General features: G+C 38.8%; 1 protein-coding gene across 6 annotated transcripts in view; it reads left to right on the top strand.

Moving 5' to 3' along the window:
- The window catches only part of Akap11 (A-kinase anchoring protein 11), a 53,187-nt gene that overhangs the window by 26,944 nt on the left and 9,673 nt on the right, over positions 1-16,570 (top strand). For 3 of the 6 annotated variants that reach the window (XM_027390082.2, XM_027390085.2, XM_027390083.2), the window contains 4 exons: positions 367-4,828; positions 7,489-7,644; positions 12,936-13,022; positions 13,723-13,769. In XM_027390082.2, coding sequence (XP_027245883.1) covers positions 367-4,828; positions 7,489-7,644; positions 12,936-13,022; positions 13,723-13,769 — 4,752 coding nt within the window. Of the gene's footprint in view, positions 1-366; positions 4,829-4,976; positions 6,371-7,488; positions 7,645-12,935; positions 13,023-13,722; positions 13,770-16,570 lie in introns of those variants that run through there. The other 3 variants (XM_027390084.2, XM_027390086.2, XM_027390087.2) reach the window with 3 other exon arrangements.

Raw genomic sequence — 16,570 nt, 5'->3', positions numbered from 1 at the left:
ATTATTAACTACTTTTTAATTTGTTGTTTCTCTTCTTAGGTAATGTTGTTCAAGGCTTATTTATTTGATAACCTAGTATCTGGAACTTTGCTGTGTTCAAATGTCAAAACAGCTGGCAGTAACTACTATTTTTTCAAAAATAAATGGCAATGTGCTGAGCATTCCATAGGTCATGTATCTGAAGACAGGGTAAAATGGGATTGTTTTATTAAAAGGTGCATTTGCTCCTGAATATTACTGGGTATGAAATTTTTGTTAAATACTATAGATTAGGAAACATTTGTGATGTAAGTATTTTATGTTTAATATCAATTTTTTAAAACAAGTTTTGTAGACTAATGGAAGATTTTTATACTTTTCCCTTAGAAATAAATATTGCTACACTAAGGAACCGCTGTGATGCTGCCTCTCAGACTACTTCTGGTCTCCATTTAGAAACCCATGATTTTAAAGTACTGGTCAGTTATGGACCACAGAAGTCATTGGCTAAGCCTTCATCTTCAGTACATGCTCTGGGACGCAAAGAAGCATCTTCTGTGAAAACATCAGTTACAACATCAGTTTCAGAACCCTGGACCCAAAGGAGTCTCTACAGGTCACCCAGTGCTTCAGATAAAGGCAGGGACACACAGGAGATACTCTTTCCTTCTTCTCCTGCCCACTCCTCAGAGTCTGAGTGCTCAAGCCCAAGTCCTGTAATTTTTTTGGATGAAGAGGGATACCAAAAAAGTTTAAAAGCAAAACTTGAACTGCCTGAAATCCCTGTGACAAAAGATGATATAGAGGATTCAGACTCAGAAGTGAGTGAGTTTTTTGATAGCTTTGATCAGTTTGATGAACTAGAGCAAACTTTAGAGACTTCTTGTCCATTTATGAAAGATCCTGATATAGAGAAGTCATTGCAGAAGATTGGGCACAAACATGAAAAATCTTGTATGAATCCTCAGAAATTCAAGTTTGAGCGTCCAGCTCTTCCAGCTAATGTTAGAAAGCCAACTCCACGAAAACCCGAGTCTCCATATGGACACCTGTGTGATGCTCCAGATTCCCCTCGTCCAGTGATGGCATCAGAAGACAGTGGCTTGTTTAGCCCTATTCGAGCCTCTGCTTTTAGTCCTCCTGGAAGCTGTACTCCTGCTGAATGTTTTTGCCAAACAGATATTGGTAGAGATAGGAGCTATGAAAACCAGGATCCTATTTATTGCACTTATGAAGATTATGCAAATAATCTTTCACATGAAGTACTAGGCTCAGTTCTTCATACTCAGTGTGTAAATGCAATGTCTGATACTAATAGTATTAAAAGGGGAGAAGATTATCCTGTCGCTTTTAAGCACGGGAACTCTGATCAAAAAAGTAAATATAAAAACAAATCTTCAGTGATTACAGACAGCGTTCAGAAGTTTGCAGCAGATCTTGTAGGAAGAAGTTTTGGCAATGCATTTAAAGACTTACAGAAAGGAGTTTCCTCATGTACCAATGCATTGTGCCACTTTGCTGTCAAATTGACATCATCTGTTTTTCAGATGGCATTTAACGAACTTAGAAGGCAGTGTGCATTTTCACTGAAAGAACGAGCCATTGGTAGCCTGGCAAGTCTTTTGGTTAGTGAAGCCTTATCAAATGCCTTGAAAGATTTGCAGTACGTGAAAAAGCAGATGTTTACAAACACAGTTGCTAGGTTTGCCGCGGACCTTGCAGAAGAGCTTGTTTTTGAAGGCATCATGGAAGTGTGTCAGTTTTCATGTCCTCCAACACCTGCATCAAAGTGTCCATCATTTGACTTTGAAGACAAAGTCGTGAAGTCATATGCCAAAGATTTGTCTGAATCTGTAATACAAGAAGCATTCATAGAGCTGTCACAGACTGATGTGACCTTCACAACAAAGGCAGCAGTTAATGTTTCAATGGGTAATGTTAATTATGCGAGTGCAGAAAGTGGAGTGCTGCCTACACAGACCTTCACATTTTCCTCATCCTTCAGCAGTCAAGCAATTATGACAAAGCCAGTGCAGGAACATAAGAAGGAATATACAGTGCAGCAGGCCTTGTTTTGTACTTCTGGAATTGTCACTTCCATACCAGTACCTTTGGCAGGTAGTGCTCTTCTCCCGTATCATATTTCATCTACTTTGTATCAGTCTAGGTCTCATCCATCATCTGAGCATAGTAAAGCAAATGATGGTTCTACCCAAGAGCACATCACCACAGAAAGCAGTGAAGAGGAAGTGGATTGTCTCAGAGACATTGTTCTACCATCAGAACTCAATCCATGTAACCAGAATGACTTCAAACCTACCAACGGTGATACTGACATACAGAGTCCTTCAAAAATAACTAGTGGCTCTATGATTATTAGCAACTTTTCGGCAGCAATGGTACATTCAATAGTCAGTGAAACCTTAGAGTCCATGACAACCTTCAAAACTACAAAAACTGTTGATGCACATTCAGATTATTTAACTAAAACAAAGGAAAAAGTCTGTCCTCCTTCCATTTGTGACCAAGTAGCACCACAACAGAGCAAAGCTAGCAGTAAGGACATGTTTGCTGAGCAGTTATCTAAGTCAATTATTAAACATTCCCTGGATAAAAGCAAATCAATGCTTCCAAATATAGATAACAAAACAGTTAGTACGGAACTTGTGCCTATTCTTGGGGAAGAATCTCAGTTGATCTTGGAGGAATCTCCCAAATTTCTTGGCTTTACAGATCACTTACCTCACTGTTCACTCTTGGCCGGAAAGCATTGTGTTCCAGAATGTAAAGATTCTGTGGGGTTTGGATTTTCTTTAGAGTCACTGCCACCTTGCTCAATGATGTCAAGTCAGAAATCTGACTTGAAGGAACTTGTGAAGGATAAACCAGTGAAAAGGCATAATTTGAATAATACTACACTTGAACCCTTGTCTTTTGGGCTGGAAAGCTCTTTCCGTCACTCACATGCTTTATCATCTGCAGTGCTCACCTGTGTAGATGGTTTGCATGTAGAAGACAAACAGAAAATCAGAGACAGAAATGTAATACCTGATACTCCTCCATCAACTCCTTTAGTACCATCCCAGACTAGTTCTGAATGGGACATAAAAAAGTTAACCAAAAAGCTCAAGGGGGAGTTAGCCAAAGAATTTGCACCTGCAACACCACCTTCTACACCTCACAACTCCTCTGCTGGCAGTTTGTCTGAGAATGAACAAAATCCTATAGAAAAAGAAGAGTTCATGTTGAAGCTTATGCGATCTCTTTCAGAAGAAGTTGACAGCAGTGAAGGTGAAGAGCACCCAGAAATGGATGTGAAGTCAGAGTGCTCAGGAAAGAAAGTACACTTTGCAGAAGCATTAGCTACCCACATCATTTCTCTTGCAACTGAAATGGCAGCCTCCCAGTTAGATCATGAAATCACTCAAGAATCCAAGGCTCAGAATCCTCACTTGAATGTGCAGAGTCAAAGAAGTGTGTTGTCTGCTTCTTTAAATCATTCTGATGCAAACATGCAGACATGCAGTTTTGCAAGTGTTTTGGCAGCTGATGTCATTGCAGAGGCCGAGAAAATTGCAAACGCTAGAAGTTGTATGCTTTTCAGGCAGGAGAAGAGCAATTGTCATGTTGATGTTGACCGTGATAGAGCAGAAGAGAAGCTGGATATGGAGGATGTTGCGTATCCAAGAGAAATAGACCCGTTTGTTCTTTCATTACCAAGTTGTGTGCCAGGTCTGACATACAGGTATCCCAGTTGTGAAAGTGTGACTGATGAGTATGCAGGTCATGTTATCCAAGTGCTGAAACAGGAAGGTGGCAATGGTGAACTACTCATGGACCAGTATGCCAGTAGACTGGCCTATCGATCTGTCAAGTCTGGAGTGCAAGAAGCAGCTAAGACAGTAAAAAGGAAGTGCAGTTCAAAAATGTTCCCTTTGCACAGCTCTGATGTGAAAATAAGCAAGGAACTGTTGACCTCAAATAAAGAGCATTGTCAGGAAGTAGATAAAAGACAAAGAAGAAGAAATGGCAGCCATCTTTGTAACTACCAACCTTGTGAAAGGACACGGGATCCATGTGGAAATGAACTCTCTGAACTGCACAGCTTTTCAGCCTCTCTTGCTAGCATCATAACAAGAGATGTTAAGAAACAGCTGACAGCACCTACAGTTGACTTGCCACAGCCCTCAACAGATTCTTGTCTTCGTGAAAAATCTGGATGTATTGACAAGGGTGAGGGTATTATTGAACCAGAATTTTCAAAGTCTCATCAGCCTTTACAAAACCATGGATTCTGCCAGAATACAGGCACCTTAAGTGGACATAGTCGTGGAGAGAATGCTCAAGCTTTAGAACAGTATGCTAGTAAAGTAGTGGATGACACTTTAGAGCTAAGTTTAGGACCTACAGTTTTCCACATTCCAGAGACCACAGCATCAGCAGATAGAATCACTTATGCCGAAAAATTGTCACCACTCATGAATGGAACTTGTAGATACTGTGACCTTAAGGAACGCCATGGTTGTGCCAGAAGTCCCTCCCAGCCCCCTTTAAAACAGAGTGTATGTGCTAGTGCTAAGCCAGGTTCACATCCAAAACTTGGTAGTATCCACCAGAAATCGAGAATTTTTCATCTTGATGTGCCTCAAATTCATGTTAATCTTGATAAAAGGGCAGTGCTTGCAGAGAAAATAGTTGCTGAAGCTATTGAAAAAGCAGAGAGAGAGCTGAGCAATACCAGTCTGGCAGCCGATAGTGGAATTGGACAAGATGGCATTAGCTTTGCTGAGAGCCTTACCACAGAAATCATGACATCAGCTGTGACAAATGCTGAGCATGTTGTTAGCAGGTACGTTTCAAATTCTCTTTGGGATCTTGTGAAATGAAAATGAAAAGTTAACTTTTTTTGTGTGTATGGCTTCATATCCTGTGCATGGTTTTCACATGAAATATTTGTTTCCCAATCCCTTTTGAGGGACATTATCATCCATTTACAGGGCTGGAAGATGAGAGTTAGAGAACAGTGACCTCAATTTCACAGAACTAAGACACAGGTAAAATTAAAGAAACTGGTGAACTTTATTCACAGATTTTAAACTAGTAATATTGACTACTCTGAGATTAAAGTCTGTTCTGTGGTTGAAGCAGCTTTGTATATGTAGTCTTGGACTATTTTTATTCTTTCTCCCCTATGATAACATCTTCAGAGGAGCCTAGGTGGAAGTTCCTAAGCCCACAGTCTAGGACCTAGCAAATAACTTTGCTATTCATTCTTCAGAATATTCATTTTCTTCTTTAGACCTGGTCGATAATAAGCCTTGAGTTCTTCCTGTAAGTTTGTGGTTTATCCAGGCTGATTTTTTCACAGACTCTTCCTTTGTACTTCTGTTCCTGTGTCTCTTATAGCATTTGTGCCAGTCTTCCCTAAGTACAGTTCAAAGTCCATGCAGTTATATGGAGTTCTGCTTCACATTTTGTAAAGTTAACATGATTTAAGGTTGAAGAATGATTGACTCAAATAGATTATTTGCTAAGATATTAACTGAATGGTTTCACTAATGTCGCTTTTCTCATAAATGTATGATTAATGCAAGTAATCATACTAGTAGAATATATAGTAGAATGTAACAAACCCATAATGCTCACCCGGGTGCTATATGAATATCAAATAGGAAAGCATACTGTAGAGGAGTTTTAGAACATAATATATCTAGACTTTATTTTCAATTACTGTGAGCCCAGTTACCTAGCAATCATTACAAACCCTCCTTTTAACCCCCTCCTGTGGACCATTTTCTTTAAAAAAAAAAAAAAAAAGAAAGAAAAAGAATTGGTAGGTAAATGTTAAATAAAAATAAAGTTGTGGCATAGGATGACTATGTTTGGAATATCGAGTTTAACTGAGTTGTTATGTCTTAAATAAAAAGTGAGAATTGCCTAAAAAGTGGGGAGGGCAGGGGCAGCTCAGGGCTGATTTTAGGTTTTAGGGATATAAAAGAAATGGAAACAGGCAAAAAAAAAAAAAAATGTGTGTTCTCCAAGAGCTTAATATTATAGTAGAATAAGACAAACAGCAGATACATGAGCTGAACAGGACAACAGGGGACATGCTAATGTGGACACACAAAAGCCTATGAGACCTCAGCCCTACACAGACAACTGCGTGAACTCTGGGAGTGGGGGACACAGGCTTCCTAGGGAAGAGCACACCAAGTGCTTGTCCAGTACTAAATGTCATCCCTGAAATATACAGCAATAGTATGTAAGCCTAAGCAGGCTGAATTTCTGTATTTAGGAATATATATGTCTTTCCATATACATATGTATGTGACAACAATAAATGAAAAAAATGGTCATGAATTTTAAAGAGAACAAGGGGGGTTATATGGGAGGGGTTAGAGGGAGAAAAGGGGAAGAGGAGAGTGATGTAATTATAATTTAAAAGAAATAATTTTAAAAAAGGGAGTATTGTTAGCAGAGGTGAGCAAGAACTGTTGGGGCTGGCTTGCATTTTTGAATTGGATAGCAGAGAAACAAAACTAATGGAGTAACACTTAAGCCAAGAACCAAAAGTGAAGATAGAATAAATGATTGGGAATCTGGAGGTGCTGGGATCCAGGCAGAGGGGTGGGAATGCATGTGTGTGACACAGAGAGCTTGTGTTGCTGTTGAGTGACTTGGGGAGTGTAGGTGAGAAAGTGGGCAATATGAGGGGCCTATACATCATGATTGCTTTGAAGCCAAAGGAAGGCTTTGATCCAAAAACTGATAGTTTTTTCTCTTCATGCTTAGAGCATCACTGTTTAGAAATATGTTGAAATAGTGTACATGTATGTATATGTATGTACATGTATACTTATACATACATACAGATGGGCCAAGTAGTATAGTTGCTTTAAATGAGCTTTATTTTTTGACTGTGTCATAAAGATATAAATGTCCCTTCATTAAAAAATAATAAAAGAATTGGGCTGGAGGGATGGCTTGGCTGTTAAAGGCAAGGCTCACAACCAAAGAAATACAAGAATTATTTTTTTTTTAAGGATAAGCCTGGGCTCTCTTAGAACTATGTAGACCAGGCTGGCCTTGAACTCACAGAGATCCGTTGTCTCTACTTCCCAAGTGCTGGGATTAAAGGCCTGTGCCATCATTTCCTGCTAAGAAAGATGTTTCTGATTCATGTTTGAAGAGATTTGTCTAGTTTGAATGTAGGTTTGGTTGACACCACTAGAATTTCAAACTGCCAGAAGGAGGCTCCTTCAGATGCAAATAAAGGTGCTATATTTTTACAGGGCCACTGATGTGTAGACCTTGTAGGAAGGCATGCTTTCTTTAGATAGAGTGTAGATAAACAATACATAAGGACATCTCCACGTAGCAGATGTGGTTCTTGCTGTGCTGTTCTTCAGTCTCATTATTTGCAGATACAGTGAAGTGTTCATGGGATCATTTTATTTCCTGTGATGCTTCAATTATTTTTAAAATTACCACCATGTGCTATTTTCTTAGTCCAAAAGAAATAGAAGATTTTCAGTCAACTGAATCACTTGGCAGCCAGCAGCTGAATCTGAGTGTTGGTGAGGACAGTACTGGTAGCTGGTCCAACTTAAGTTTTGAGGATGACCATCAAGATGAAAGCAGCAGTTTTCATCATCTCAGTGAAAGGTAACTCTGATTTTATAATTAATTATGTTATAAAGGATTTCATTTATATTATTATTATTATTATTATTATTATTATTATTACATTATTATTTGAAATGCTCAACCTGGCAATCTGCTCATACTTCTAACATTATTTTTATTATTCCAGTGTGCCTTTTTGTTTGAATTTATTTTAATTCTTTTTGAGGGGATGGTTCGTCTGGTGTAGCTCAGGCTGGTCTTGAAGTTAAGTTTCTCCCTCAGCCTCTTGGGCTCAATTATAGGCTTGAGGCTTGTATTGCTGTGCCTGGCTTCTAGATGGTTTTGTCATGTATTAAGTACATTGGGAGCAGAGCTGATGTTCTTTGGGTGTGCTGAAAGCTGACTTGAAAAAATATTGTAGATACTGAATTTATTTGCATCTTAAGGTGCTTTAGGAGTATAATTTATCACTTTAAAGAGCATACCTTCTTTCATTAGTGAGTGAGAAAAAGGACAGGTAGGTAGCCGTAAAGGCATCAAAATAGCCCCATAGTTTTCTTGATGTAAGCTAAAATAAATAGTATCTTTAGGGGTGGGAAGAAAGGGTCTTTAGATTTGTTCTGCTAGGAACAAAACAGTGATTCTTTATGTAGCTTCTTAGATCGAAAATACAAAAATTGAATCTGTGGTAAAATAAGAGTTTTATATACCAGAAGACATTTACTTCATATGTAAATTTTCTTGGCTAACTTTGTTTATAACAGTCATCTTTGAAATACTTTATTATGATGTAATTGTTTCTTATAGTCTCACCTCTGCCTAAAGGCATTCCTTCTTAGCTTAAGAATTCCTATAAAGTTTTTACCCACATTAACTGAAGCAGTAATTGCAGCAGTAAGTAACATCCTTAGTTGAATCCTAGGGAGGAGAGGCTCTCAGCATGCTTCTACACGAGGTGTGAGTGGAAAGGACCCTGTGAGGTTCCTGTTGATAGAAACCCTTGAATATGCTTGCTGGGAAGGGAAGGAAGACAGCTTGAAGTTGGAGGAGAGGTTAGGGTGGCAGAAGGAAAGGCGGTAACTGCTGGCCTGTTAGAGCACACCACACCAGCTTAGCCTAAAACTTAGGGTTTGTTTTCAAGGTGGATACACAGTTGTTTTTGTTTTTTTTTGTTTTTGTTTTGTTTTTTTACTTTTTCTTAGTTATTGTATTTCTTACGCAATGGGAATCATCAATATTTACAATGTAGGTACAAGTAGTAGTTTTTAAGATGGGTACAGTAGAGCAAGGTTGATCTGCCCTGTCTGGAATGCTATATTAACATTTAAATTCCTTCTCTTCTTTAAGAAGAACAAACTTCTGAGACCTCAGCAGAGCTCGACACTGCTGTCTGGGAAATCTCCACATCAGTTAAACTGGGGAGAAGCCAATGGCCTTAGGAGGATTTGTAAAGAGCTGAGTAACTTAGAGAGTTAACTGATTTGATATGAGGGGAAGCATTTACTGGGCTCTAACCATCATTCTGCCTGTAGCATTAGTTTATGTGTAGTATGGATGACTCAGAAACAAGGCTGAAATGACAGCCTCATTACTAATTTATACCTAGTATGAGCAAAAGCATTTAGGTGCAGAAATTAATTATGTGAACTCAGAAAGGGAGCACATCTGGCCTGAGAGTATTTGGTAAGAAAAAGATTCGTGTTTCACTTGTCCACTGTCAGTATGAATTAGTGATGCTACATAGTGTTAAAATTTGGACAAGAAAGCAGCTCCTGGGTCTCATCCTGGGTTGATAGTGTGCTTGTTGAATACAGGTTTCCAGAGCCCTGCCTCCAGAAATTGCCTCATAGGGCCAGGCAGGGTCCTGGAAGGCTGTGTCCTTGATAAGCACTGCAGTGATTTCAGCACAGTACAGGTTACATACCTTTCCTTCCTGTTCATTCAGGTACAGAGATCAAGGTGGGCAGTGAATACCTTGAACTTTCACTCCAAATAGGAAGTTTAGTAAAGATCAACAATTTTAAAAATTAGACTTTAACAAAGGTTAAAGAAGTATGTGCAATTAGCTTGTATATGTGAATTTCTTGTGCCTTTTGAATTGCTTGTGACTTTTTTTTTTTTTTAAGAAGTTATATATTAGAGGCAAATGTGTTGTTTTATGTCTGTAACCCTTTGGAGGCTGAGGGAGGAGGATTATAAGTTCATGGCTAGTCTGGGTATGGTGATAATATAATTATTGTACTTATTTTCTTATGTTAGTTGTAGTCTTTTTTGTATTAGACAAAAAAGGGGGATTGTGGTGATATATTATTTATGATTTAGTAAAAATTGCCTGGGGATCAAAGTGCAAAGCTAGCCATAGCCGTAGAGCCAGGTAGTGGTGATACACACCTTTAATCCCAGCAGCCATACTAGCTAGCCATAGAGGAGAAGTGGTGGTGGTGGCACACACCTTTAATCCCAGGATGCAGGAGACAGAGGCAGATGGATCTCTGTGAGTCCAAGGCCACCCAGGGCTATGCAAGAGTGAATCAGTCTAAAAAGAGTGACAGCTCACGTCTTTAATCCCAGCACTAGAGAGATATAAAAGGAAGAAGCAAAGGGTCTCATGTGAGATTCAGTCTCCAGACAGGGAACATTGCACTCTGGGGATTTGTGGAGACAAGATCACCCATTTCAGTGTGAGGTAGAGGTAAGAGCTACTGGCTTGGCTGCTTTGCTTTTCTGATATTCAGCACCTTTATTAGATTATAAATAATGTATCACCACATCTAGGCAATTTAGCAAGACCCTGTCTCAAACAAAATCCAGTTTAGAGTTGTGAGATTATAGCTCAGTGGTAGAGCACTTGCCTACATTTGCAATGTTTAGGTTCAGTTCCCAACATATCACACATACAAAATTTATGTTTAGATGAGAGAAGAGGCCATTGGACAGTTCTTGAGGTAATTTTTGTATCAGAATATGTAATAGTCATGAATGGAGTCAAAGCTATAATAAAGAATCTCAGTATTTTAACTACCACTGCCTTGAGAGTATACCTGCTCTAGAAACAAGCTATGAAAAGAGAAAAGAAAAAAAAGTGTCAGCAGCACAGTGGTTCAGGAATAGCATAGGAAGTCCACTAAGGCTTTACTTAATATTTTCACATTGGCTCAAGGTAAGGTGATAGCTCATGCTTTCTGGTTTGCTTGTGTGGCTCTAGTAAAATCAATCATTCAACAGTAACCCCTTCCATTGGAAGTGTTTTGCTTAGATGAAATGTCTGTTAGCTAGAGGGTGTAGGGGATGCTGTAGCCACGCCTGCTTAGGCGTGGTCAAGGGACATTCAGGTGGTGGGTTTCTGCTTTCGGTTTCGCTTTCGGCTTGCTGTACAGACTGCTGCCCGCCGGCTGGCTAGGTCGCTCTGTAAGTAAGGCTTTTCCCTATTAAAATCCCTTGTATTTTTACCTGGCTCCATAATGGTAATTTCCCACATTAAGAGGGAGGTGGTATTCTATAGATATCTGACTTCAAATATGAACCACTTTGAAAAAACAGGAGCAAGATGAAGCTAGAGAGATTTTGCATTTATTCTTTCTGTTACTTAGCTGTTACTTCTCATATTTATCTAATACTTAAATGATGGATTTTTATTGCTAACTAGATTGAAAAATTATTGCTAATAGAATATGGGTAAGAATTTTAATTTTGGCTGGGTGGTGGTGGCACTTGCCTTTAATCCCAGCACTCGGGAGGCAGAAGCAGGTAGATCTCTGTGAGTTCGAGACCAGCCTGGTCTACAAGAGCTAGTTCCAGGACAGCCTCCAAAGCCACATAGAAACCCTGTCTCAGAAAAAACAACAACAACAACAACAAAAAAAACCCAATATCCTTTTAATTTTGTGTTTTTCTTTGTTTAGAAAATCATTTTCTTAAAGCAGATAGGGTTTGAAATCATTAATCTCTCCCTTTTTTGTTTATAGTTGTCTGTCCTATGCTACTGTGTTTTCTGTGCTTTAGTTTGGCTAATGACAGACTGATGGTAAAACTTTGGTTGTCTTTATGGTTTTGTAATAGAATTGTATTTGTTTGAATATATGTTGAAAAGATGGCTTAGTTTTACTTTTATTCCTTAATGCATTGTGATTTGTAAAAGTTTGGTACTGTTAAAGTGAAAATGGGTAAGTCATTACTTGAGAATGCTTAGAAACTTCTTAGAATTTTAGGTAATCATGACTTTGATTACCTTGACAACATTTACTGATGTACAAGAAGTCAGTTCATGTTAAAGAATTAAAATTTAAGTTTGTATAGATGATAACTTATGATTGACTAGCTGAGAATGGGAAGTAAAGCTGCTTATCACTGCGAACTAATGTGCTTACTAATTATCTTAATAATTAGGAATGATTAGAATTTTTAAGCTGCATCTTGAAAATTTTAATCAGAAAAGGACTATAATTTTGTTTTTGAAAATGGTTACTTTTTCCCCCTCCAAACAATGCTTTGCTGTAGTTGTAGATTCAGTTGCTTCCTTCTTCTTTTGTCTAGGGAATAGAAGAAGTTAGAGCTGTGTGTGGCCCTGCTTATAGCTTTCTTCTCAAGAAAATGTGTGCTGTTTGCCATCTGCTTATTGTGTATAGTGTAAGAAATAAAGATAATTGGCATATCAATGTAATAAGATCTTTAAAATCAGAAGGCAAGCAATGTTTGAGACAGTCTCCCTCACACCTTAATCATTGTTTTGTACTACTTGGGAATCCCAGAAGATCTCTGTTAAGGTCCCCTTTCCTTTTTAAATTTTATCCAAACTGAGGATTAGGAAAGTGTATTGCCTTTTTTGCTCTTGTTTTTTTTTTTTTTTTTTTTATAAATTACCTGCTAAGATTTGCCATATTAATTTTATCATGCCGTCATTTGTCATTCTAAAAATTCTGTTGCCTTAATCTGCAAAAACAAATGTAAATTTAGAATAATTCTGTGATGTTTTGAGACAATGCAAAGAATCACTAAACCAGCGCGATGATGGCACAGGTGTTTAATCCCAGCACTCTAAAAGTAGAGGCAGGTGGATCTCTGTGAGTTCAAGGCCAGCCTGGTCTACAGAGCAAATTACAGGACAGGCTACACAGAGAAACACTTGTTTCTGGGGTGTGGGGTCTGGGGAATCCCTAGTCTGCAGCCCTGTCAATTATCTATCCTTTATGGAATAGCAGTGACAGTCTCTTGTCTCCTTTGTGGATGCTCTACTCCACTGTGACGGCTTTAGGACAGAAGCTGTCCCAAGGAAACACAGGTAGTCTTCACTATTCGTTTTCTAGTTCAGCTCTGTTCTTTTCTCCCTCCAGCAGTAATGGTAACAGCAGTAGCTGGAGCAGTCTTGGTTTAGAAGGAGATTTGTATGAGGACAATTTATCCTTTCCAACATCAGACAGGTTGGTCCAGTTTAGACACTTAAAAACTGATGAGTCTTTCTTTCACCACTAATGCATGATGTCATGTTCTTAAGAGAGCCAATATGTATCAACCTGCTTTTCTCCTGAATTTTGACATGATTCTGCTCAATACATTTACATACAATGAAAATTTCAACTGGCTAAAATATGACTGACATCTAATTGCAAAATGTATGACTGTTTGCATGAATTGCTCTGCTTGCTATTTTTCATTCTATCAATGATTTCATTAAAAAGAGCTTGCTTCCTACAGGATTTCTGTTGTTTTCTTTTTTGTTTTATTTTCCTGTATAGTTTAATTTCATATATAATAAGAGAAAAATTGTTTTAAACATATTAAATGGCATTAGTAGAAGCAGTACTACTTCATTATTCATGACATTCTATGATATTCAAATAGCATATTACTTAAAACCAAATTAGAATATTTCACCTTCATTTGAAGTAGCTTGGCTTTAAATGTCATGATAAGGAAGGGCTTCTGTAGGCACTGTGTGCAATCCCGATTTTAACATGAAATAATGTGAGAAGCAAAGCTTCCTTTGTCATTTTCTCCTTTCTAAATGTCACATGTCATATTGTAACATTTCATTCCTTAATACTATTCTGAGAAGTGATTTTAATCCATTACTAATTAATCTTTTTTTTTTTAACTACCTGTGTTGTTTTCTTTGAAAAGTGATGAACCAGACGATAGAGATGACGATCAAGAGGATGGTGCGGAAGGTTAGTCACAGTTTGTTTCTCTAAACCTTTGTTTGTGTAAGTCTTATGGTTTGTATTTATGCCGAGTATAGATAGGTTTTCGATTGTTGCCATCAAACACCACAAATCACCCTAGGATATGTTTTCTTTTCAAACTTAAGTCTAAAATCCTTATTCGCCTTACAAAAATAATTTATAATTATAGCATATTATTTATGACTCTGTAATTAGTTGTACATTACTTTTCCTGTAGCTGTGACACAGTGCTTGCAGAAAGGGAAAGAGTTTCAGGCAGGGAAGCATGTCAGTGGGAAATGTGGCCGGAGGAGGGGCAGGCAGGCAGGAAACCAGCAGGAACAGAAGGTTATTCTACTTGGAGGTCCACCCTTAGTTACTTGCCTCTGTCACTTCTGTACCTTACCATTTAGTATTTCTGTCAAACTTAGATGAGCTGAAAAGTAAACACAGAAAGGCGCTTTAAATGCCACTGCCCTCCTCCCTCTTCTATTTCTGATCCTGTACTCACACATACACATGTGAAGGAAATAGTCCTTCCTTTAGTGAACACTGGCTATCATTGGCTACGGAGTTTTGAACATGGTTTACCATCTTAATTCATATATTGAAATATCCAAGTGAGCCTAGAGACTTCATTCACGCCAAACCTGTTTTCATTGTATTTAGATAGTTTTTGAATGTCCTCCTCGTATCTTTTTTAAAGTGTGAAAATGATAATACTTTCTATAAAACAGCACATTTGAATTAAAAATACTGTTTAATATAATTATTTTTGAACTAGTGAATTTTTGGTTTTTTTTCCTTTTTTAAATTTAAATTAGAAACAAGCTTGTTTTACATGTCAATCCCAGTTCCCTCTCCCTCCCATCATCCTCTGCCCCTCACTGACTCCCATCCCATCCCCTTTTTGCTCCCCAGAAAGGGTGAGGCCTTCCATGGGGGATTCCTCAAAGTCTGTCATATCATTTGGGGCAGGGCCTAGACCCTCCCCAGTGTGTCTAGGCTGAGAGAGTATCTCTCTATGTGGAGTGGGCACCTAAAGTCCATTCGTGTACTAGGGATAAATACTGTTCCCCTACCAGAAGCCCCATAGATTGCTCAGGCCTCCTAACTGACATCCTTGTTCAGGGGGTCTGGAACAGTCCTATGCTGGTTTCTCAGCTATCAGTCTAGGGTCCATGAGCAACCCCTTGTTCAGGTCAGCTGTTTCTGTGGGTTTCTCCAGCCTGGTCTTGACCCCTTTGCTCATCACTCCCTGCTCTCTGCAACTGGATTCCAGAGTTAGCTCAGTGTTTAGCCGTGGGTGTCTGCTTCTGCTTTCATCAGCTACTGGATGAAGGCTCTAGGATATAAATCAATCTCATTATTGGAGAAGGTTATATAAGGTAACTTCTGAACTATTGCTTAGATTGTTAGTTAGGGTCAATCTTGTAGATCTCTGGACATTTCTCTAGTGCCAGATTTCTCTTTAAATCTATAATGGCTCCCTCTATTATGGTATCTCTTTTCTTGCACTCCTCTGTTCTTCCCCTGACTAAATCTTCCTGCTCTCTCATGTCCTCCTCTTCTCTCCTTCTCTTTCTCCTAACTCCCTCTCCCCTCCCCCATGCTCCCAATTAGCTCAGGAGATCTTGTCCCTTTCCCTTTCTCTGGGGACCATGTATGTCTCTCTTAGGGTCCTCCTTGTTTCCTAGCTTCTCTGGTGGTGTGGATTGTAGGCTGGTAATCCTTTGCTCTATGTCTAAAATCCATATATGAATGAGTGCATACCATGTTTGTCTTTTTGTGATTGAGTTACCACACTGAGGATGGTTTCTTCTATTTGAAAGCATCTTCAACACATGGTGCTGGCACAACTGGATGCTGGCATGTAGAAGACTGCAGATTGATCCATATCTATTGTCATGCACAAATGGATCCAAATGGATCAAAGACTTCAACATGAATCCAGCCACACTGAACCTCTTAGAAGAGAAAGTGAGAAGTACCCTTGAATGAATTGGTACTGGAGATTGCTTCCTGAACATAACACCAGTAGTACAGACACTGAAATTGACAATAAATGGGACCTCCTGAAACTGAGAAGCTTCTGTAAGGCAAAGGACACAGTCAACAAGATAAAATGGCAGCCCACAGAATGGGAAAAGATATTCACCAATCCCACATCTGACAGAGGGCTGATTTCCAAAAGAAAAAAACAAACAAAGAACTCAAGATGTTAGTCACCAAAACACCAAATAATCCAGTTAAAAAGTGGGGTACAGAACTAAATAGACAATTCTCAATAGAGGAATCTGAAATGGCTGAAAGACACATAAGAAAGTGTTCAACATCATTAGCCATCAGGGAAATGCAAATCAAAACAACTCTGAGATACCATCTTCTGTTAGAATGGCTAAAATCAAAAACACCTATGACAGATTATGCTGGAGAGGATGTGGAGAAAGAGGAACACTCCTCCACTGCTGGTGGGAGTGCCAACTTGTACAGCCACTTTGGAAATCAGTATGGCCACTCCTCAAGAAAATGAGAATCAGTCTACCACAAGATCCAGCAATTCTACTCCTAGGCATATACCCAAAAGAAGCACATTCATACAACAAGACATCTGTTCAACGATGTTCATAGCAGCACTATTTGTAATAGAAACTGGAAGCAGCCCAGATGTCCCTCATCCAGAGAATGGATAGAGAAAATGTGGTACATTTACACAGTGGAGTACAACTCAGAGGGAAAAAACAATGGAATTTTGAAATTTTGTTGTTTCTTTAGAAATAGGAAACCTGAGGGTTAGGGATGGCTTA

This window comes from Cricetulus griseus (assembly GCF_003668045.3).
Source record: "Cricetulus griseus strain 17A/GY chromosome 1 unlocalized genomic scaffold, alternate assembly CriGri-PICRH-1.0 chr1_1, whole genome shotgun sequence".
NCBI classification, from domain to species: domain Eukaryota; kingdom Metazoa; phylum Chordata; class Mammalia; order Rodentia; family Cricetidae; genus Cricetulus; species Cricetulus griseus.
This window is presented reverse-complemented; position numbering and strand designations above follow the sequence as displayed.